The following is a 26,079-nucleotide window of genomic DNA, read 5'->3' as shown; positions in this document are numbered from 1 at the left end:
TTTACTTTGAAAATTTAAAAAAAAAATATTTTTTGCTAAAATTTTGAGAACCACTCGATTTTTTCTGGATTTTCTTTCTTGTAAATTTAATCTAATACCTATGTTGCCATATTATCAAGAAATTATGTTTTTTAACTAAAAAAAAATCCAAAAATTTTTTCAAAAAATTTCGAATTTTCGATTTTTTTTTCGCGAAAAAACCTCATAGGCGTGTTTCTGGAGTTGAACTATACTACCAGTTAAAATACTTGCACTTATTTCTGGGACACCCTGTATATAGATTTCGATTCTAAATACACTCAAACTAATTCTAATTCAAAGTCAGGTTCTCTACCCCCTCATGCTGGCAGTATCCGGCTGCAAAAGGCCTTTATACCTCGGTAACAACGTGAAACGTGAAAATATTAACTAAATTCGAATTCGAAAAACACAGACACGTTTATCATTATTGTACAGTATCTTGTACACTTCGAACTAAAATATGTTCTAAAAAGAACAATGTCGACTGCAAGGTCTGTTAGTAAACATTTTTCAGCTTAAAGTATCACAACACTACTCATTTAAACCAAAAACCCGTAATACAAAATTAAAGTGTCAAAACGAATGACAATGTCACGAAATAAATACATAAATGCTGTAACTTGACATTTTTTAGAGCAGAGCTACCACCTGAATCTCCAGCGGGAAATTTAAATTTCAGTTAGTCAGCCAGGCGCCGGAAATGTCCATGGTTGGCAACAATGAATTTGAAAATAGCGCCCTCGATTACGTAACTAAAAGTTTAATTGGTATCAAGTATAATTACAATTGTTTTTTCTTCATATTGCTTTCTTTTGTATCATTTTCAACATTGATAAAGAATATCGACCTCAAGTCTTTTAATCGTTCGTCGACGAATATCTGCACCTTGATGCGACGCACTTGAACTGGATGGCGTAGGCAGAAGTCCGAACGGGAAAAGCCGACTAAATTCTAAATTATCTTCGTACCTTCGCCGTTATTATTAATGGTTACCGTCCTCGTCGGCAATAATTCGTTAAACGTAACCGCTAATGAACCGTTCCGCTTAACAAGCTCGTATTTTAGCGCTTTATCTATTTTAGATTGCGGTTCTCTCGTATCTCCGGTACTTTGACGGCGGAACGATCTATATCTAGATACGTTCAACAATGTATGGCGAACTAATCACTTTCTATTTATACCTAGCGCGGTGCATCTTTGTCTTTGCGGCTTTAGTGCGATCTATTATGTTCGTGTTAGTTCCGATCTGGGCCGGAAAATTGATTAAGACCTTACTTTGTATAGTAGAAACGTTATTAATAGCACACAAAGAATACAAAATATGTCTAAGTCTATTGGGCTATATTCAAAATGAACAACTTCCAGAAGTAATTATAGTCTAGATATGAAAAGAGCTAGATATTTATTCAATAACAATATTAAATTAATTGAGAACTTTCACGCATCAAATTTTGTTTACTTACACATTGTTATGCCAGATTTGAGGAAACCTACTATATTTTTTATGTTCTGCACTATTTGCTCTTACTGGTAATACTTTCTGGTAGTACTTTATCGAACAAGACCGACAGGCATTCTTGAGGTTTCTGGTCTGTTCTGATCTTGACCTAAACCTTATATTAAGATTCGTTAAATGCTACGTGTGGTCGGTGCTAATTTATAGCATGGAAGGTTGGACATTGAAAGTAACTGCTATTAACAAGCTAGAGGTTTTCGAGATATAGCTGTATCGCAGTATTCTTAAGATACATACCTTGGACGACTTGCTAACAAATGAAGAAATTCAGGAATTTTGTTTGAATTGATCAGGAAGAATTAAAAACCGCATACCTGGGGCATATCATGCCTCACTGCATATTATGGCTCACTCGGAGGCCTTGGGCCCATTGCGATACCCCTGTATTGTTGTACCAAACCTTCCTCTCATTCTTTCTTTGCATTAAAGCACTTCCAGCTCTTTGCAAGCTTTCCGATGTTGGCTTCTACTGCTTCCTCTAGTCCGTCCAAAAAACCTTGCTCTAAAGTTTTAAAGCGTCGGTATTCCAGTGCCGGACAGTGGCACAGCAGGTGCTTTATGGTTTCATCTTCCTCTCCACATTTTCTGCAGTAGGCGTCGTTGGAAATCTTTAGGTTCTTTTTGTGCTCTAGTAGGTGTTTTGTCATCTTATCTTTTTGCTATCTACCACTGGCCATAAACGGCCTACACACGTAACGATTTATCGTACTGCGCGTTGAACTGCACATCGTAAAGAAAATCGTACGGCTTGCAGTACAGCCATTTTTTGTACACACGATGCAACACATTGTACTGCCGCAGTTCAGATTATTCACTTTTCGTCGAGAAAGGCTACCGTTATGTCAAGAATTTCAAAGAAGAAAGCTGCCGTGCTTGTAGCTGCGGTATTGCTGATAGATGAAGATGACGAACAAAAAGAAATCAAAAAGCGAAATGGTGTAAAAAGTGGTTGCTGGAGAGAAGGATTTTTTTTTTCATTTTATTTGCATAATCGTTTGATTTCACGTCCCATAGACATCTATTTTCTCTATATAAATCAATAAAGTCTTCCCAGAACGTCTTATTTTTTGAATCCATAATATTGATTAAACCAAAAATAAATAAAAATTATGTCGTAACTGCGCGCTGCGGCAGGGAATACACTCCACGCGTTCAAACCCCATCCCAGACACGACCCGTTGATACGATATTTTACAGCAGCTCCGTACTGCAAACGATTTGACGACTGCATACTGCAAACCATCCAATTTCCCTACATACGCTACGATTTATCGTTAATGCGGCAGTTTCGATGGATATCGTACTGCATGCAGTACGATAAATCGTTATGTGTGTAGGCCGTTATAGTCTTCGAGCTGTAGCGCAGTCCTCACGGTGTTGCCACGTCTCTTGCTGCTTGACCTTGATGGTAGTTCATATAGCTTCCTTCAGTGTGTTAATCATCACAAGTGGTGGGTCATCTGCCTCCCCCTCTTTGGCGAGTATGTCTGCTTCTTGATTGCCGGCAGTCCATCACAGTTTTCGATCTCACTGATTCCTACTACAGGGTGTTCGGAAATTAATGCAACAAAATTTGGTCATAGATTCTTGAAAAAAAATAGGTGACTCATATTTTTTATTTTTGGCGAGTGGCCCCCCTTTTCGGATTTACACCCCCTGAATTTCGCCCCTAAAAAGAGTTTTTTTTTAATATCTCAGGGCCCTGTTGGACGAAAATCACTAAATTTAGTACACGTTGTTTTACCATAAAATTACATTTTTTGATGCTATTATTTTTTTTATTTTCATCAGTGGCGTCCCTATGGTATTTAAACTAAATATTATTGAAGAAAAAAATGGTACGACACTGTTTTTTTTAAATAAAAATTATTTTTAAAATCTACATTAAATTTGGAACAACTTTATCTCTTGACTTTTTTCGTACGATGCACCGTTTTCGCGTTAAAAAATAAAAACCATTTTCATACATGACTAAATCTTGTCAAAAAACCTAAATTGCCGTTTTTTAAATTTTGCTATGAAAATTTTCATAAAAATTTCAGCAATTTGGTCATGTATGAAAATGGTTTTTATCATTTTATGCGAAAACGGTGCGTCAAAAAATCAAAGATCAAAAGTTATTCAAAACCAATGTAGATGCCTAAAAATTACAGATTTAAAAAACCAGTGGCGTACCATTTTTTCTTCAATAATATTTAGTTAAAGCTAAGCACGCCACTGATGAAAATAAAAATTAATAGCATCAAAAAATAACTCATTTGATAAAATAACGTGTACCAAATTTTAGTGATTTTCGTCCAACTGAATAAAAACTTTGGAAGCGGGGGAGTTTAGTTTTTGGGAGCTAATTCAGCGGGCTGTAAATCCGAAAAGGGGGTCACTACTGGCCAAAAATAAAAATACTTGTCACCTATTTTTGTGCCACCAACAATCTATGACAAATTTGTTGTATTAATTTCCGGACACCCTGTATATATAAAACCGGGTTCATAGCGTCCTACGCCTTCCGGTACCAGTTGCCAGCCTTTCCTATTCTTCCAATCCCTGGATGAAGAAAATATAGATATATAATAAAAAACAGAATTGTCCCAGTTTTTGTTTTCACAAATCGACTGACCCCTGGTAACCGATAAAAGAAATGGGCTAATAATCCTATTAGTGTTTAAGCTTCGTCAAAGTGAATTTCCGACTGTTCGGCTTCGTTTTGATCCACGAAAATTTATTGGAATTGGATGTATTTGTTATGAGAGGCCTTTGATCCACCAGAGGACGAGTGTGTAGCTTTTCGAAATGTATTAATATCTTTCGATGGCAAATCAGTGAACTTTTTTTTAAATCCAGATGGTTGGAAATTTGCCATAAAAACACAGAACATATGCACCTGAAATGAACTGTTTGTGGATGACGTTTAAAATTAATGCATTTATAATCATAATAAAAATAATAAAACAATATTTTTTTATATTTTGAGTCACAAAATTAGTGACTCCAAATTCAATAAACACATTTTATAGGTGTCTTGGTTAGGATCAAAAGCAAGGGCATACTGTTAATGCTAAAATTGTTATTAATCGTTACCGTCTTCTTCATAAGCGAATGTCTCCAAAAGAATAGTAGATAGTGGAATAAATCAACAATGAAACTCTCAAGAAAAGATGCATTTTTAGAATAAAGTAGTTTCTAAATCCTTTATTTTCGTACACCATTTCACAGGGTGTTTCAAACTTTCCCCAAAATAACATTTTGTTTTCCGTCGTGTCATAGATTGAACCTTTACTTTTTAGTTTGAAAAGAGGCTAAAATATCAGATAATTTAGCTACAGATTGCTTAAAAGTTATCAAAATTGGTCCACTAGAACAAAATATATTGAACTTTTCACTGGAATATAACGAAATGATACCTATTTTCTTTTGAAAAAATTTAGAAATTCAGAAAAACAAAATATTAGATGTTTTTTTTTGTATTGTGTTTTTCTAGTCACGGTGCAAGTACTGATATGGTTTTCACGCTTTTGTGAAATCGAGAATGCTTCTTTGTTCGTTCCAAGATACGCACCTTTCCCCATGTACAGTTCGTTGTTTTTTTCTGAACCGTAAGAATTAATGTAGGGTCTAACCGTGACAAATCGAAATTTTCTAGCAATTTATTTGAAAAATAACAGTACTCCGCGCGATCAAGTAGTATCCGTTGTAAATAATCGGATTTAACCAGGGATGAGTAAACTGAAATAATATCCGAAAATACTTTATTTGACTAATATTTATTAAGATTAAATTACATTTATTCATTTACACTAAATTTTGCTCGTTTTTAATAAACTGGTATATCTTATTTTTTATAAATTTGTTTGCTTTTATAAATTAAATAAATTTTATTGTAATAAAACATTATTTGTGCTAAGCTAATTTTAGCCAAACAAGTAGAATACATCAAAAGTGATGTGAAAACATGTCTGACCTAGGTATTTCAAAAAATATTTGTTTCACTATTGTAAAACATTATTTATTTACTTGAATTCTGATGTTAGTAAGATAGATTTGTTACTGTAGCAAATTACGTTATAATTTAACAATTTGCTACGCACCCAACCCTGAATCGATCGTTAGAAGAGAAATCGAGCGTTCGATCTTGCGAGCCTTGCTGGAAATTTGTTCTGTTCAATGTTTCTTCGGCTTGATTAATCGCTTTTGACGGACTGAACGACACAGAATGGTTTATTAACGTCAGTATTTTATCCAATTTACTTTCTGTAATAGTCTTTCGGATAAATTTATTAACAAGTAAAGTAACTTAAATTCAGATTTATTTATCTTTGCAAAATTTTATATTAGAAAGTATCGTTATTGAAATCGAATAAGAAATAGATTCTTAAACAACGATAATTGTTTGTATCTAGTTATACCTCTTTACAGCAGTCCTTCTTTTTCCCCTGTATTATTAAAAAGAAACCTACACAAAAATGTGCTACTATAGCACATATCATTTGAAAATAAAAAAAAGAAGTTTAAAAATCAAACACTTTTATTATTATTGATAGCGTATGATGGATGTAATGCCTATGATGGATGTCAATATTACCTTATCCATCATAGCGTATGATGGATAAGGTAATATTGACTATGGCGTCCATAGTCAATATTATAAGTTAAACATTTTATACTTAAAAACTTAATCTCTGACTACAGATTTTTGTAATACCTAGTTTTTAGTTAAAATAATTGATTGGCGAGTTTCTTTTTTCAATTTAACAATCAATTTTTTACTAAAATGGTTTTTTATTTCAGATATACTACCGGAAATGAACCCAATCGCCAATTTAGAGCAAGATCAAATTCGGCAGAATCATGGGCCACAGCACTGGGAGACAAGGTTAAATATATTAACTTACATTATTTTTACTTATTTGACATTGGGTAAAAATTCTTCCTAACGTAGTTGAAATGTTGTTGAAATTATGATCATGTCACAGCTTTTAGTTACTTATATGTTTAATTTATTTTGTTTTGCTCTTTTAACTTCAGAAAATTTATAATTTTGTAATGATTAGTAGTATTATTTAAAAAAGGGAGAATATCACTAAATATACACATGTATGATTTATAATGTTACTTGTTTACCGGGTTGTTTACTGAACAACATACAGTTGAGTTTGGAACTTTTAGTCTTTACATACAGCAAATTAAAACACTAGTTCACCACAATGTATCCAAACACTTTAATTTTAACACTGAACCCTTGTTTCGGTAACCATTTTAGCAGCATCAGCAGATGGTTAAATCTAAGTCAGTTTTAATCATCTGATTATGCTAACATGAAACGCATGTCCAATGTCTAAAGTGTTTTGGTGATAAATTGTGGTGAACTAGTGATAATTTTTATATATTTGGTCACTAGAACCATACCAGGTGCGTCTTAAAAGTAGTTCACCCCTATAACTTTTTTTTCAGTTAAAAAAACGAGATTTGGTATGTTAGTATATGACATAAATTAGGATTGATTGACGTATTCAATTGTTTTCGGTCACTTCCTGTTTCACCGGAAATGACTACAACTTTTGATTTTTAAATAGCACACTCGGTATTTTTTTACTTTATTCGCAAGAAAATAACACTCTGAATAGAATTATATATCATATGTTAACTTTTGACATTTTCGCATATGGTTTATTTGAAATTATAACTTGCGGTTTGTAACGAAAATTTTATTCGAAATACCAAGTGTGTGATAATATTATTCATAAAAAAATGTTTTTTCCAAATATGCTAATGAGCCACCCTCGTTCCATTTGAAAAACTTGAGATATGATTAAAAATACGATTTGTGCAATTTCTAACTGGCCAGGGTCAAGATACTCAAAACATTAGACGATCAAATCTATTTTTCCAAGGCTCCTTGATTAAAAATTAGTGTTTTTAACATAGCCATGGCACTCTAGATTGAATTTTAAAATACGATTTTTATTAAACGAGAATATCAAGAGTTAACATATGATGTCATTCTGTTCATAATGTAATTTTCTATCGAATAAAGTAAACAAATACCGAGGGTGCCATTTAAAAATCAAAATTTGTAGTCATTTCCGGTGAAACAGGAAGTGACCAAAAACAATTGAATACGTCAATCAATCCTAACTTATGTTATATGCTAACATACCAAATCTCGTTTTTTATCTGAAAAAATAAAAAAATTATAGGGGGTGAGCCATTTTTGAGACGCACCCGGTATATAAAGTTCTTGGTAAGCTGTTCAGTTAAAATGTCCCTCAGTTAATCATTAAAGACAATTTCAAAAAGGTTTTGCATGAAATATCTACTTTAGTGTTGTTCTACCTATTTTTAAATAGCCATATCTCACCATTGTACCACAATTATCGCCAACGCCACAAGAATTTTTATCCACTCGCACCGCCTTAACGTTAAAACTTACTCTTTCCCTCCAGACTCTATTACGGCCACCCCTCCGCCACCGACCACCCCCGGCTCGTTACCCCCTCAATCCCCCCTTATCCCCGAACCCGTCGCCCGACTCCAAACTCACTCCCCTCCTTCCCTCTCTGTTACCCCCGCACCCCCCACTCGCCCCACCAGCTTAGACTTGGAAGGACCGCAGCGACCTGCCAGACACAAAACCAGCTCCTCGTCAAACGAACTTGCTTGTGAGTTTTTGGTTTGAGTTGTCGGTTTGAGCTATGCCACTTTCTGTCCCCTAACTTCGTGCTCTGCTCTTTACTGTCTTTGTCTGTGTTCTCGACTGTCGAACTGTCTAAACATACAATAGAATTTTTTAACACAAAACTTTATCAAACTCAATACTGTGAACTATTTACTGACAATGCCGTTTACGTGTATAATAATATGTTTACTACCTTTTTTATCAAGGTTATCGAAGAGATAACTCTTTGTAAAAAATGTCTATATCTATGTGGCGGATTCACGTCTATCCAAAAAGTCTTTATGGGTGCCGCACTGCGCAAAGAAAAAGTCTACAAAATAAAATAGTTATTTTTTGTAATCACTTCTGGCGTTAAACCTAAACGGACGCTGCTTGTCAGAAGTTGTGTTTACAGTAATAAAAATTTGCCTAACAAAGAAAAAAATGCTTAACGTTTCGGAAAGCTCTTTCCGTCGTCGGAAGTAAAAAAAAATATAAAGAATCGAGAAAAAAACAATTTAAAATAAATAAATTTGTTCTCGAATTGTTCAATTTAAATATTTTAAATTGTTTTTTTCTTGATTCTTTATATTTTTTTTGCTTCCGACGGCGGAAAGAGAAAACTTTCCGAAACGTTAAGCATTTTTTTCTTTGTTAGGCAAATTTTTATTACTGTAAATACAACTTCTGGCAACAGCGTCCGTTTAGGTTTAACACCGCAAGTGCTTTACAAAAAATAACTATTTCATTTTGTGAATACGGCTGGCAGTCAATGACGAGCTATAGATACAGGATTTTTGGATGCTCTTTGGTAACCTTGATAAGGAGCACCACTCCAGGGAGCACTATTGTATTCAACTTCTTTGATTGAAATTAGAGATAAAAGGTTTGTACAAGAAGCCATCTAGGTGCTTCAGATATGGATGGAACATGCTATCACGTGTTAACCAGTCATTTTTGTTGTCTCCATCTGATTAACTTGTTATCAAAAAAGGAGGATTTATGTACGGATTCGTTTACAAAAAGGTTTAAAATATTGTATATTCAAAAAGTCATTCATTTCTTTAGATGTGGATGGAACATGCCATCTGGAGTACCAAAATCAATCTTTAAAATACTTCCTGTTTTTTTTTACAATTTTTTTACATTTTTTTACAACCTAACATAGTTTTAAAACGGTAGCACATATAATCCGCTCTTCATGTCTTCGGATGAGGTGGATGCAATATACCATTAGAAGTATCCTTATATCGGGAGTTTCATTAACTTGGTAGTGATTACTTCAACAAAAAAAATAGTATTCGCTAAAAAGACATATCCATCTTCAAATGTGGATGGAATATGCGGAGTACTCAGAAACCCGACTGTTTAACTTCCTGGAGCCCCTGATAATCTTAGTCTACTTTGGGTTTTAGGATATTGTGGGATTGAGGTGACGCATTTTCAAGACGGTCAGACACAAAAATTATTGGGCAAAACGACAATACAGGATGAGATAACATATTGGTTAATCATGTAACAAAATAAGCAAGAGACTGCTTTATTTAAGTGGAAGAAATCGAATGCATTTCACTATAAACAGACCTGGACTAAATGAATCTGTGTAATGATACCTTGTAAGATACCTTGATAACTTTACTGTAAAATGTAACCAGTAATATGGTACCTCGATCATGGATTAACTGGCCCACTATAGATAGACTGAAGATATATGGACATCCAAGGGTAGACCTAAGTATTTGAAAAAGGCATCCATTAAAAAAAGCAGGGGATTATCCATGGTATCATTTTTTTTGAATGATTATTATAATTAAACACAGTAAGTACAATAAACCTAAATGCTGCCGTGCTGTGTGGAGACAAAAGTCAGATAGCTTTGAAAATGTCATCCATGTTTAAAGTAATTACAACTTCTGACTAATCAGAAGTTGCAAGTCACTCCGAGGTACTCTTATCATTAATTGATTAACATTAATGGTATGACTGAAGAACTTACAAGTAGTAGGTTAGATACAAAATTTGTATTCTTGTCTTATACACCAAAATGTAGATCTGTAGCCAGAATAAAGACTGATCTGATACCAAGAACAGAAGACATACGAATAAGCAAACGTAGACCTAAGACATTTATACTCACTGAAGAATAATTTCTTGCAAGATATTAAAATGTTGGAGTAAATACAGGAACTTGTAGTACAGATTAAATGTACAGATGTTGGCTTCCAAAAATGACAGAAATAAAACCCTTTACATGACTGATTCGAAAGTACAATGTTTGCGACAGATCTAGTTTGTCTAGTCAAAAACAAATCGCAAAAGTTTTTAGTTATACAGTATACAGGGTTGTTCACCATATACCACACGGAGTATTGTAGCTAAATGATTAGATTTTTACAAATTGTAAGTTTTGGGTTCGTTGAAGGACTATTAGAGCTACAATTTAAAAATATTTTTACAAGATACAGAGTGTCCCAAATAAATAAAAAATATCAAAGTTGTATTTTTTTTAAATGGAACACCCTGTATATTATTACATTTTTAGTTTCTACGATTAAAATAAAGGTAAAATTTGATTAGGTTTATTACACTTAAACCTTACCGTTTTTGAAATATTTTCAATTTTGATTGAAATTGCAGTATAAATTTAAGGCTTCATTTCTCCGAGGGTATCAAAGTTTTTAATACTAAATATTTACTGAAGTTTATTAATTGATCAGTTATTGTGTTGCAATAATAAAAATTTTACTACCTTATACAGAGTGTCTAAATATTTATTTTAAATAATTATTAGCTTTAAACGGTAATAACTTGTTTAATTTAAATGGAACACCCTGTATATTTTATATAAGAATCAGATGCACAGTTTAATTGTCTATCAAATTGTATTATACCATTTTTTACCTATCTCTTCAAGTTTCCGTAGAAAATGATTTTTCTTGTAATTTAGATCTCATTTATCGATATACCCATGGAATACTGATATTTTAGATTATTAAGATGTACCAAATTTTTAAAGACTACATATACTAATATTGTTGATATAGTTTGTTTATTTCATTAAAAAATAAAAAAAACTGTTTAAATATTTGTTAAAGAGGACCAATTAATATGATTCCAGTATTCAAACTACATTAATTGACTGTTTGCGTTGATTAATAATAATTGCTCCAAACTAAAAAACTGAATTATGTATGTGTATTAGACAGTGTGGTAAAAAAACTAACACCTTAAAAATTTACCTATTTAAAATAAATTTTTAGACACTCTGTATAAGGTAGTAAAATTTTTATTATTGCAACATAATAACTGATCAATAAATAATCTTCAGTAAATATTTAGTATTATAAACTTTTATAACCTTGGAGAAATGAAGCCATAAAATTTTTACTGCAATTTCATAAAATTGAAAATATTTCAAAAACGGTAAGATTTAAGTGTGATAAACATTAATCAATTTTACCTTCATTTTAATCGTAGAAACTAAAAATGCAATAATATACAGGGTGTTCCATTTAAGAAAATACAACTTTGATATTTTTTATTTATTTGGGACACTGTATCTTGTAAAAATATTTTTAAATTGTAGCTATTTTTTGACAAATGCTTATTTATAACAGAGACGTTCATTTTCATAACTTATTATTATATTGATTTCTGATTCAAATCTACATTTATTTAGAATAATTTATTAACGAACACAATAATTAAATATGTAATTAATTAGTATTTGGGCGGAAATACTGGTAGTATATTTAATTAATGGTATATTCTTTTATAAAGATTTAAATAGTTTTCTTTTTGCATAGAAATGGGCTAGTAATATTATCGTTTTACTAAAAACGATAATATTACTAGCATGTATTACTTTGTACATTTGTTGTTTTAAAAACAATCTAAAATGTCAATATTCCATGGGTATATTGATAAATGAGGTCTAAATTATAAGAAAATGCATTTTCTACGAAAACTTGAAGGGATAGGTAAAAAGTGGTAAAATACAATTTGATAGACAATTAAATTGTGCATCTGATTCTCATAAAATATACAGGGTGTTCCATTTAAATTAAACAAGTTATTGCCGTTTAAAACTAGTAATTATTTAAAATAAATTTTTAGACACTCTGTATAAGGTAGTAAAATTTTTATTATTGCAACACAATAACTGATCAATAAATAATCTTCAGTAAATATTTAGTATTAAAAACTTTGATACCCTCGGTGAAATGAAGCCTTAAAATTTATACTGCAATTTCACAAAATTGAAAATATTTCAAAAACGGTAAGGTTTAAGTGTAATAAACCTTAATCAAATTTACCTTCATTTTAATCGTAGAAACTAAAAATGCAATAATATACAGGGTGTTCCGTTTAAGAAAATACAACTTTGATATTTTTTATTTATTTGGGACACTCTGTATCTTGTAAATTTTTTTTAAATTATAGCTCTAATAGTCCTTCAACGAACCCAAAACCTACAATTTGTAAAAATCTAATCGTTTAGCTACAATATTCCGTTTCGTATGTGGTGAACAACCCTGTATAAGTAAAAAATGTGTATTTTTTAAACCCTTTGACACCCTATTGTATGTTTAGACACAAACAATTCTTCACATCTATTAGGATCAATTCAACAATTTTAAAAGATGTAATGTTTTCTTTATTTTTTTTCTTATGTTTATATCGATTTCTTTCTGCTTTTTATAAAAAAAAAACTAAAAAATGAACATTTAGAATATAACTGAACAACAATTAATGTTACTTTAACAATTTTTTAACTAAAACATGCATATTGAATGCATTGTTCCGATTTATTTGCTACTGTTAATACCATTTCTTCGAAAGAAACATTCTTTTGTATAATGTTCTCTGTTTCATTTATGTTTGAATGGTTTTTAACAGGGTAATATAAAAGAGTAGACGTAAAAAATATAAACAGAAAAGCTGTATAACGTCAAACAAAAAGAAAAAAATTGATTGATATGTTATTGGATTATACATTTTTTTTGCTTTATAACTTTTATTTCGTTTATTTTTATTTATTCTTAATATAGTTTTCCATTTTCTACTTAAATTTTTAGTTTTGTTTTTTGTTTTACCTCCTTTATTTACTATTTCTTACTAGTACTAGCTCTTTCGATTTCGTAACTTACTTGATTGTGGTGAGAGAGTCGTTTTAACACATCTTTGTTCTCGTATCCTGTCTAATCGATCTGTAATTAACAAATAACTGACGTTTAATGTTTCTTGTGTTAACTGCTTACTTCTATTTTAGCTAATCTTCACGAAAAAGCCATTGTCGTTAAACGGAGAAATAAAAATACTAACATGGGTAAGTTATGGTGTCAATGTATAGTAACATTGTATCATTAAGATATAAAGATTTTATCTGCGATTGGAACAGTTGCTTCGTGTTGTCAACGCTATTGTAAATGAAAAAATTAAGATTTTTTTTCATGTTAAAATAATCTTAGGGTAAACTTAGTAAGACATAATTGTAACTGCCATTGAACTGTTAACTGAAATGATAGACAGAATTGTCACTGCCAGGGATCGTCCCGTTGGAGTGGTTTGGTTTGGTTTGGTGAAAAAATGAAAAAGTATCAAATATTTGTTATATGCACTTAAAAGCGTTACAACAATATTAATTATATTACAACGCAGACATAATCTGAGCCTTTTATGAATTTGCTTTCTTTTAATTATTAGTAATTAGAAATCAAGCATGTATTAACAAAACTTTCGTGTATTTTAGGTGATGACAGATCGAGAAGACCCGATTCTTACCTTAAGGCTACCAAAGGTGAGCAGGCATCTCTTGGAAGTGATCTCAGCGATTTTGAAGATGTCACTTCCCAAATGCTCCGGAAGTAAGTCCTTTAGAAACACTTTTATTATGTAATTAATTAATTTATTTACTGTTAAATGTCAAGGCACAATATATCGCACTGTAATTTTGTTTCTCACGCGATACTTTTTATGTATTCACAATATTATTGTTCACTTGGTGGGCTAAATACTCTGCTTAATGTTATTAAAAGGGTTGGTGGGATAAACGAAGAAGTATTTAATCAAATAACATTTATTTATAGCTCTAGCTAGTGTGCTTTTAGCTTGAGAGGTTTATGGGCAGTGTCGTCGAAATGTATCTAAAGTATACAGAATTGTTCCAGGCTACAGGCGTGCATTAGAAGTTTCAAGAACTACAATATCTAGGTCGATTTTTGCACATCATTGTTTCACGAATTGATATCTATCGATTAAAATGTTTTCAATGTACTTCCGGAAATACCGGAAGTCGACAGCAACTTTCTTATTTTAAATGAGTACCTCTATTTTTGTTATATTTAAATTCTCTATCAAATTTTATGAATTTTTAATAATAAGCGTTATATCTAACATTAACCGTTTTTTGAGAAAAAAAATTGGAACAAAAAACTGAACTGCCTGTCAAAAAAAATTGTATAGCTAAACATCAAATTTAGTGATTACCACAGCCATTGTTTGAGTATCATATAATAATTGGCTGTAGCTGTCATGGAAGAGATTAATAAATTATCCTTATAAATCTTTTTTAAGTAAAACCCACTTTTTATTTCACTAGTGAAGAGGTTTTTAATTCGTTGCTTTTTGATTATACATATTCCTTTACCCAAATTAAATCGTTTGTATGTTATTTAAGATTTAGTTTTTTAAAGCGTATATTTTTCTGTTTTTTAACCAGTAGCCTATTGCGTTAAACGTCAAATGATGTAAATTAATTAATTACTAAAATTCGAGATATATTTTATAAATACACTTTATAAATTTTAGCAGTAGTATTTATAATAAATAAAATTCAAATAATTACTTTTTTGACAGAAGGAAATAAAATGTATGATGGTTTGACACTTAATATCAAAAGGAAGCTAGATAAAATGAAGAAAAATTTACGCTTTAGAACTAAATATTAAATAACTTAAAACGATTTATTTTAGGTATAGGAACATATATATACTCTGTTTTTTTTTCTCAGGTAAGATTTCGACAGACTATGACAGAAAAAAAAGCAGATGACTTCCCATACCAATCCATTTATTTCACTAAAAACAGTTTCTAATATTTTTAAGTTAACTATGGATGGATTTATAAGGGCGGATCGTCATGCGTCGTCTCTTGTTGTTTTTAACTAGTTTTATTGGTTTATTTCAAAAAACGACAGATCATGTTTCAATATTATTGGTTTGACGCAACGATAACGACAAACGGACTCCGATGCGTATGAACCCGACTGAGAGTTGTCAAACTCTTGCCAAATTATAAGTTATAATTTACATCAATTTTTTTAGACTGTGTTGTTACTTGTGTTTCGTGTTTTTAAAATTAAGTGAAACTCGAAGAGAAAATTAAGTGTTGACCCAGACCATAGTTTAGTTAATATTCGGTGCCCAGAGTCCGCCAGAAACACAGTTTGCCAGACACTATGGCTTGCTATGGCCAGGGAGCTGTATTAGCCACAAATAAAAGTTGTATACCATCTCGTATATGGTACACCAAAAACTGGAGTTTCTGTAAAATAACATCACACGATAGGTGAATAGCCACATTTCAGTACTAGACAAAATTAAGATTAAAGTTAATTGCTAAGATTAGATTTTTTCAGATTTTATACAGTTTTTTTGCAATATTTTGAAGTAATCACACTTGTCACTCAAATTTAAATATGATATGCGTTCCAATTGTACCAACATATTTCTTTGTAAAATAAAATAAACTACTTTGAAATTAAAATGACAGACATCTATCACTGTCAAGGATTTTGTCGTTGGACAGACTATAAATCAGTAATGTAATAATAATAGGCTCCCGTATATAGCGTTTAACGCCAGGAGTAGCAAGGTACAGCTTGCCATGCTAAAGTTAAAAAACACAGCTTGCCATGCTGTACAAAAGCATGGCATCAAAAAGTAACGAATTGAAAATCTTTTTTACTGTGAAATAAAAAAAAGTGATTTATGAATAATTTTTTGTCTCTCAATTCCCATGACAGCTAGGGGCAATATTATATGATATTCAAACAATTTAATTTTTGAAACAGAGAGCCACGTGTCTTCTTATGTCACAGTGGCTGTGGTAATCACTGAATTTGACATTCAGGCTATCACATTTTTTTGACAGGCAGTTTTTTCCTTGAAAAACATTTTTTTCTCAAAAACGGTTATGTTAGATATAGACTTTGTTTGATATCCAAAATTTATAAAATTTTAGAGAATTTAAATATGCAATAAAAGTAAGGTGTCCATTTAAACTAAAGTTACTGCCAACTTCCGGTTTTTCCGGAAGTGCCGCCATCTTGAATATATTTTTAAAAAAAAAAAAAAAAAAAAAACAGTGATGTGCAAAATCTCCGATCTAGATCTTACGGTTCTCTAGAAACTTCTAATGCACGCTCAGCCTGGGACACCCTGTATGTATGTATACAGGGTGTTGCTAAAAATTTTGACCTGAAAGAAGATAAGATTCATCGTAAATATGAATCTTACAATGAATTTTAGGACCATCCTATTTTTGTTTAATACAGGATGGTCCAGACATTTGTCTAGGCATTATTCTTGACAATATATTGAGTTCTAGACCAATTTCTTAAAACTTTATTATCCAGAAGTGATGAAAAATTTCGGTTGTTTTTTGAGTTTTATAGTGTTATTTTCTGTTAGCCGATATAGGAAATGGCAACCGTCCCCATTTTGGGGAGACATTGACCAGCTGCGCAAAATGTTTGAGGAATCCGCATCCTCTAAAGGGTGAGAGCATTCGTGTGTCATTTGCTTGCACAGCTTGCGGCTTTTTTCTTCTAACAATCTAACCCACTACTACCGGTCTGATATAGTTTTTAATCGAACAACATTTCAGCTAATAATAAAATGAATCATTAACATATTACATTCGATAGGATAGAAATTAACGAGTGTGAAATTTTTGTGTGAATAGGTAGACTCATACATTAAAGACAGTTATAACAAAAAATATAATATTAATCATACTTCAGAATTCACTTTGACGATTTACATATTAGATAAAATCAGAGTAAGAGTAACTTTTCGAATGGTAAAATGTTCAGAATTGACCTAAATCTGTACCGATATAAATGATGTTACTAATATAACTCCATACTGTGATTTTTTAGTAAGTAAATACACTCACCGGTGCAAAAAAAAACTTGCACCTTAAAATTTTATACAGGGTGGCCCATCGAAAACGTTCCCCAAAGGCATAACGGCCAGGGTAATTTTTTCAGATAAAATCGTCTTCGTTGAGTTCTTGTACCAGCTGAATTTTGTACGGGTGGAACTTGTGCTTTTTAATATCCTTTGGACACTTGTACGATTCATGCCGGTCTCATTGGCTAATTTTCTTGTACTCAGCGTACTATCCATGGCAACTTGACCCAATACGAATACGTCCATAGCTTCATTTACTACAATATTTTCCCTCTGCGTCTTTTTATTCATAACGGAATCAGTTTCGCTAAATTTTGCTACTAACTCGCGAATAATTTTGCCATAAAGGTGTTTATAAGGATGGCGTTCATTGAATATCTGCGCAAACCGATTGCCACATTCATTATTTTTTAAATAAAGTTCGATTATTTAGACTTTTTCTGCAAATGAGTACACCATAATTGTTAAAAAGTTTATCGATATTGAGAAGAACTTAACGCACAAGTCACAGAACAGCTAACTACCGCACCTGATCGCTCAACCTTGGGCAAGTGAAAAATGCGTAAACATAGAAGTGTCTAGCCCTAGCATTCAACTTTTAAGCTTGACCAATCAGGTTGGTTAGCGTGGTTATTTGGAGTGTGTTATTCATTTGTGTTTTCAAAAACTCTAACGTGATTGGTCGGGTTTAATAGTTGCCTGCTAGAGCTAGACACAAAATGCCTAAGCATCTAGAAATAATAAAAAACATAGTGGTCGAAAGAATTTGTCATATCATTTAGCTTGTTTCATATAGACGCGAATGGGAATTGAAAACAGTTCTTAAATATTCATAAAATTTGGACCTATTTCATACAGTCGCGAATTTTTAGGGACATTTCATTTTTGCTCCACTGAAAGTTACTAAAAAAATCATAACCTGAGATAAGTTAATTTGTTTTTATACATATTTATTCGTGTTTGATCTTTATTTATATTTTTAACAAAAAAAAAAAAAGTTTAAATTTGTTTAATAATTATGAATATCAATTACGATTGTGGGATTGGAATAGAATAAGGTGTAAAATTGCCATTTACTTATTGTTAAAACGTAGAAGGGAACGGGTTTATAGCACAGGTTTATAGGTCATTTATAGGCCATTTGGGACATGTAAATATTCAATTCAATGGCAACAAGGTGCTTGTCGCAGTTTAATTCAAGAGAAATAAGGAGAGAAAATGAGAAAAATTTAGAATTTTCACAGATTGTCTGTATAGGAGTTTGATAACGTGGTTGAAGTTGAAAATTTGTCATATATATCAAAACATATTATGCACGAGAACTCATTTCAACTGGAGAAATATGCTTTCAGTTACTTTGCGGCAGCGTCGTCAAAATAATCGATAACCGGATCACAACACCATTCTGCGCAAACGCGAGCCTTAAAATCGCGCGAATATTCGCAAAAAGTTGAACACTTTAACTTTTCCGCCCCCTAAATTTTAAATCTTGCGAATCGCCAAAATCTTAAAGTTTCTGACAGCGCCGCCATGATCAGTAAAATTGGACTAATGAGAGCAGTTTCGCAAGATCGCAATTCGCGATTCGAGTCTATATGAAACAAGCTTTACTCTGATAAATGTTTAAATACATTTTCAAATTTCAATCCTTCATATTTTCTCAATGACTCGACCGATTCTCCAAAACGAAACAGCGGGGAAATATAGAGAGTAGAAAGCTCTTTTAATTGCGGCGCCTCTTGACCCCCCTTCCCAATTAAAAAAAGTTGGGGGATAACACCCCGCTTAGGGTTGAAGATTTTGCAATAATTTTTTTAAGTTGTCCCCTCACAAACAAAATTGACGTGTTTTTGGATTTTCAGAAAAAAAAAATACCCTGACCGTTATGCCTTGCGGGACGTTTTCGATGAGCCACCCTGTATAAGATTTTGATACTCCGTTTATTGATTTAGTAAATATTTTGGCATTTTTTAAAATATATTTGTTCGTTCACAATTTTTAAACTGGATTGATTTTTACCACATAAATGTGTTTATGAAAGTTATTAAATCGTTTATATCTGTTACTTGGAAAAAGTAAAAGTAGTTCATGTTGCAGAATTTTGTTGGTGGTTTTTTCACATATATAAATTTTCCAAGAAGGTGTTAAACCTCAAAGACTCATTGGTGCTAATAATATGTGTAATATGAAGAAAGTGTTTTTTACAAAAAGTTTATCACTGAAAAGGTGACTAATAAATTCATTTTCTTTTCCGAGTCTTTTGTTTAATCAGGAAATTAGGATTCTAGATTTTTGAAGAATTTTCTGTTATCAAATAGATATAGATAATACAAATTCGTTTGCCTTCTGTTACCAAAGTATCATGTAACTTCTGAGAAAGGGTATATTTATATTTACTTGTGATATTAGCAATTTTATTTTACAGTTTATTGTTACAAATTAGATTATTTTGTTTGATCTGTTTATGATAGTTTTGTTTGTGAAATGTATCTGTTTTGTTAAGTTAAATTTGGGCTAATTTATATTAAATAGCTATGTGTATATAACCTGCTATCTGAAATTATGAAGAGTTTCTTTAATTTGAACATATTTAAATTACAGAAAAATACGCTTTAAAGTAAATTTAAATAAAATATGGCATAGTAACATGTAAAATAAAAAAAAAATGTTTAGAAAATTTTTTCAGTAATGAAATAAAAATGGTATTTTTTTTTTTTTTTTTTTTTTTTTTTATAATTCATATATTTAAATTGGGGTAAAAAAAGGTTCTACTCATTTCGAATATTTTTTAAATAGATGTTTCATACAAAGGTGCGTCTCAAAAGTGGCTCACCCTATAACTTTTTATTTTGTGGAAAAATCAAAAGATGTAGTCATTTCGGTGAAGCAGGAAATGACCAAAAGCTAATTGAATACGTCAGTCAGTTCTAATTTATGTCACATACTAATATACCAAATCTCAGTTTGCTTTATCTGAAAAATAAAAAATTATAAGGGTGAGCCGCTTTTGAAGAGGCACCCGGTAGATCAGTATCTTTAACATCATTATTATATGATTTTCGTTAATAAAAACCAATTTAATAAAAAAAAAAAAAAAAAAGGTAATTTTTTGGCTATGGAGTGTTTGGTATCAAAGTTTATAATATCAATGAATTTTGAGGTATGCCTTTAAAATAGCAAAGATACTATTAATTTTAAGATATTTACGGAACTTAAAAATATTTTTTATTTGAGATTGATGTGATTGCCAGGAATACTTGCCTATGCGACTAGTTCCCGACCTAACCTATTTAACGGTCAGTGCATTAAAAAAACAGAGCAAAAAAATAAACATCAAAGAAAACGCGTGTTATATATAGGGTGTAAATAAATAAGATCTAAAATTTGTGAGGCGATTGCTGTTTTCAAAAATAAGGGGTTTTTCATATGGGGTATTTTCTCATATTGCATTGGGGTTAAATAAAATCACAATTTTTGACTTATAAAATAATATAAAATTAACTACTTATAAGAAAAATTAATAAGCTATACAGAGTACGGCTTAATAGTGCGTCGTAAAATGAACATTTTGTATTTAAGTATTTCAAAATTTTTAATGGTTTTGCAGATACGAAAATATTATTTTATATGACTTTTTCAACGCTAAAATACGAGAGAAAAATCATTGAGTGGCTCTGATAAAAATTTACTGTGGAAAATGCCATATAAGAAATATAAAACCCGCGAATATCTGCGAAACTGTTAAACATTTACCCATTTTGAAATACTGGGCTAATGAAATACTCTAAATAAAAAAATGTTTTTTTTTTATTTTTAATTCTTCATCTATTGAAAAATAATATACAGGAAAAAAAAACAAGAGAATTATTATTTTATATTTTTAGAAAGTTTAGTAGAATTTTGTGAACATCCTGTATGATTTACGATCACCATAGTTATAACAAAGTAATTACAGGCCATCTAAAGTAAATACCCTAATATTAGTTTGATTTCAGGAGAGTTCTGAACATTTTAATAATTTTTTTTTTTAAAAAAGCGAAAAAATATATTTTTTATTAAATTATTAATATCTCTGGAAACTATCAGAAATATATTTACTCATATCTTAGGATTAATGTAAAGTGAAAGTGATCTGAAAGGAAGCCAAAATGCAAAAATACACAGGGTGTTCCATTAGAAAAATCACATCCCCGATCCACTCACACTTTTGAACCACCCTAGAAGTTAAAATATTTTCCTAAAATTTATCGTGAGCCATACTTTTGGTTTGCAGTTAGCAAAATTCTTATTTTATATATTAACCATTCTGATGCCGCTTTTTCACTATTGCCGAACCCTGTACATTGCAAAAACTTTTACTTATTTTTATCTGCACAATATCCTACATAATACGAAGTTTCCGGAATATGGACCTATGTTTAAAATAAGCAACGTTATTTTTAATAATTATTCATCCATCCCGCGCGTTTTGGTACCTATTCATTCACACCCTGTATATACCAGAAAGATCTCACCGAAAATCATGATCAATCTCATTATCTCCTAATCATTCTCAAAACAACTCCTCGTCCCATTTTCCGCCCGATCGGTATCGGAATTCGCCAAAACGCTCATTAGCCGCGATATTTTTTCTCGGAAACCGGCGGCGGCGATGCCGCACGGCCAACCGCGATCTTTGCATCCGTCTCTAATCGTCTAATTTTCTTCTCTCTCCCGTAGCGGCAGTGGCAGCGCCAACAGCAGCAGCAGCGTGTCGCTGGAACGAGACAGAGCGTCGGCAGGTTTGAGCCCTCCCCTGTCCTACAAGAAGACGGAACCTAGCGACGTGGTGCGCGAAGGGCTGGTGCATTGCAAGATCCTGGAGATTGACGGCAAGGTGAGTGGTTTGTAGAGATTAAGGAAATGTCGTTAAATTTGTTGGAAGAAAAAATTATAACGTGAATCTAAAAAAAATATAAAACTCTTCATATACGTACACGATACTGTACGTTATTTTATTTTAGAAATAATTATTAACATTCGTTACTGATCATACAGTTTATATCTACCTTTAAATAAAAAAAGATTAGGGAAGGAACATAAAATATCAGCAAATTTAGATCGAGCGCGATGAAGTTGGCTTAATTTCTGATATCAGTCTAATTTAATTTAAAATAAAAAAAAAAAAAAAAAACTCAGATGCAAAAAAACACAACGGAGAAATTTTGGTCCATTTTAAGATTCTATTTATTTTAGCCCTATTTTTTTTTCATTTATTTTTTAGCAAGCTGTACATAATTATCAAATATCAATTTTAATTCGTTTATAAAAAACTTAGTTTAGTTTTTATAAACTTAATATTGGTATATTATACAGGGATAATCAGGGCTTCATTTTATCTGCTTGTCATATTGAAAAATAACTTAAAAAATAGTTTAATTGAAATATCTGCAATTGTTGGTGTCAAGTTCATTTCGCTCTTGAAAATTAACCAATGCATATATTAACATGATCCAAAAAAGACCGTAAAATTATATTTTTTGTAATTATACAATTATAACTGCACGAAGGTATTGCACAGGGTGTTTAAAGTTAAGGGGAATAACCCTCGATTCTTGCCATGCATAAATACTAAAGTTTATAAAAACTGAGTTTATGAATTCAAGTTGATATAATTATATACAAGTTCCTAAAAATTGATGAAATGGGGCTAAAAATAACAAAATATATATAGTCTGTCCAACGAAGGTCCTTGACAGTGATAGATGTGTGTCATTTTAATTTCAAAGTAGTTTATTTTACAAAGAAATAAGTTGTTTTAACACTAGAACGCGTAGCAGAAATTATCTCATTTAAATTTGACTGACAAGTGATTACTTCAAAATATTGTGAAAGAAACTGTATAAAACTGAAAAAATGTAATCGAGTTATTTTATTTAATGAAAAACGGTATGTGTTTAATACAAAACAAACAAGAACAAGACAACACATACCAAAAAAATATAAAAAAGAACTATTTCTTACTTTCAAGCTTTATGAAACTTCCCGCATTTATGATTATATTTATTAATATAACTTATGTACTTGTATTCGAGATGCACTTATCTACGACGAGATGGTATCCGAACTTTATTGATGGTAACTTTATTGATGTATAAGACTTTCTGCCTGGGCAGCGAGTATTAACCATAAACTGTGCTCTGGGTCTAAAGTTAATTTTCACTCGATTTTTCCTCCATTTGACTTCAAAAGACACAAAACACGTAATAACACGAATCAAAATGCATCATCTTCCAAAACGCAGGGTATTTGACAAAATTACTAACCTATAATTTGTAGGAACTTTGACAATAAAAATAAAAAGCGAGTTCATACGCATCGTTCCGTCAAACCAATAAAATTTGATACGATCTGCAATCATTTTTAAAATAAACCAATAAAACTGGTTAAAAAACAACAAGAACGACGCATGACGGATTTATATTTAAACCCATCCATAGTTAACTTAAAAATTATTTAGAAACTTTTTTTTAGAAAAATAAATAGATTGGTATGGGACGTCATCTGCTTTTCTTCTGTCATCGTCTGTCAAATCTTACCTGAGAAAAAAAAAAACAGAATAATTAACATTCATTACTAATCAGTTTATAATATCTATCTCAGTCAGTAATTTATTGATTTTGTTGTATGTTGTCAGTAAATGTTAGTAGCTATGAAAATTGTTAAAAAAATATATTTCTATTAAAAAATAGATAGAGTTATAATAATTCTGAATAACAAAAATATCAGTTACGCTACTGAAGCCCCTTCAAAAATGAAAAAGTCATTGGCGTATCCTAATTATTTTTCGACAAGTAGTAGACAAAAGCAAGGTGAGTCTTAATTAGGTGCAAATATTTACAGGGCTGGTAGAACTTGATAAAAAACATATTTTCTCATTACCGTTTTTTAAATAAATTCTAAAATAACCGAGTTATTCAAGTTTTTTTTTTTTAAAAACAAATTTTTGTTTTAAGAAATTTTGAAACCACCGAATTTTCTGTATTTTAGTGCAGTAATAGTTAAAATATACAGTGGGAAAATTTTGCAGATGGACAGGCGGGGAAGTTCTAAAGTTTTGGAAAATACAGGAACGAAATACGAATACAGTAAAATATAAAAGAAAATGCACGATGGTCAACATCTTTTTTTACGAAAAAACCTTCTAGACATGTTCCTGGAGAGATATATACCACTCTAAAAATATTTGCACATATTTAAGACTCACCCTCTATAGTTATTTACCACCCAAAATTATTTATCTCGATTTTAGACCAAGATCTATCACACTCTGCATAACTATAACTATTTTACAGTATTTTTCTAGAATTTCCAATAATGTTGCTGTTAATTTAATTTCTGACACAGTTTTCTTCTAGGTTTAGTACCTCTGAATAAAATCAATTGTAGAATACCTAAAAAATAATATAACAGCTCAGAAAATCTTAAAATTTTCGAATTAAATTCGAATGTGTCATTTCAAACTTGAAACAGAACTGATAGAACTGTCAAAATGGTTTTATGATGTTGATTCCATCTCTAATGCATGAATACATGTGAATAGCGTTATACTCCTTCATTAATCTTTTTATAGAGAGATTCAAATAAATTTGCAATATAGATGGCCACTAAATATCTGAACAAAAGTCCACGCCTACATGGCATAACGTTGTTTTGTATATTAAATTATTTTTGACAAATAATTGCTTTTTGTAATTGAATACAGCTACGCAGTCAAGACATAAAGTATTTAATTTCATACCACTCCTACAAAACTTTATGTTTAATTTTAGCTAATAATGGAAATATAAAATTGTAATGCAGACCATATGTCACATTGGATATAATACTAGAGTTGTATCTGTAGATATTAGACAGTCTGCAGTATACATTAGTTCATGAAGCTGGTTAATAAAAATATGATATATTAATGACAGTCTCACATGTTGAGAGCCTTAAAAATTTTATTATTTGTAACTTATTAATTTTCAAAATTATCGAATTTTTTTTCCTGTTTTTGTTTGGTTGGTCACTATAGAGAAGTATTTTGTCATTAGTCATAAACATAGTCATAAAGTTCTTTGTTTTTAGGGTGTACTGGTGCATATTATTAAACATTTGGTGTATTCGTTTATTGATATTTGAGGTCGATGTAGATGTAAAATAAAGTTCCTTACGCTAGTGATCTATTTAAATATATTATTAAACACTAAAGTTGTCCAGTGACCCTTATGAAACTTATGATCTTCCTCACCGCATTGTGCGATAAGTTTAATCTTTAACTGTGTATAGAATTATCTTGCAGATTATGTCTCACACATTATTTCCGATGACCGTTTGATTATCAGGTCTACCGTATATTTTGGCGAATGTTCTACTATGAACTTTTTCACCTGTTTTTGCTTTGGTGAATTTTTTCACCACACTAAGAGATTTGTTGGAAAATCACTGTTTTTTCAGCACTGAAGAAGGGTTCTGGATCTATAAATGACATTGTTCTTCAATTACATCAAACGGAAGCTTCTTCTTCTGTTTTACTTTTACGCTGTACTTTGCTTCTGAAATTAATGAACGAGTATGATATACAAGGTGAGTTTCTGATAATCTCTGCAGATCTCGAGCTACTGGAAATAGAGTCGGATGAAGATGGGGAAGAATGCATTTCTCTAAGGGGT

General features: G+C 31.3%; 1 protein-coding gene across 7 annotated transcripts in view; it reads left to right on the top strand.

Moving 5' to 3' along the window:
• LOC115883226 overlaps positions 1-22,240 on the top strand; it is a 426,275-nt gene extending 404,035 nt beyond the window's left edge. For 6 of the 7 annotated variants that reach the window (XM_030901550.1, XM_030901553.1, XM_030901555.1 and 3 more), the window contains 3 exons: positions 6,323-6,406; positions 7,976-8,193; positions 13,462-13,501. In XM_030901550.1, the coding sequence (XP_030757410.1) occupies positions 6,323-6,406; positions 7,976-8,130 (239 nt within the window). In that variant the 3' untranslated portion in view covers positions 8,131-8,193; positions 13,462-13,501. Of the gene's footprint in view, positions 1-6,322; positions 6,407-7,975; positions 8,194-13,461; positions 13,502-13,941; positions 14,057-22,105 lie in introns of those variants that run through there. The other variant, XM_030901551.1, reaches the window with a different exon arrangement.
• The last annotated feature ends 3,839 nt before the right edge of the window (positions 22,241-26,079 follow it).

The sequence above is a fragment of the Sitophilus oryzae genome, unplaced genomic scaffold (assembly GCF_002938485.1).
Source record: "Sitophilus oryzae breed Bouriz unplaced genomic scaffold, Soryzae_2.0 scaffold_183_pilon_pilon, whole genome shotgun sequence".
Lineage (NCBI taxonomy): Eukaryota > Metazoa > Arthropoda > Insecta > Coleoptera > Curculionidae > Sitophilus > Sitophilus oryzae.
Note: the sequence above shows the minus strand (reverse complement) of the source record. Positions and strands in the feature narration are given on the sequence as shown.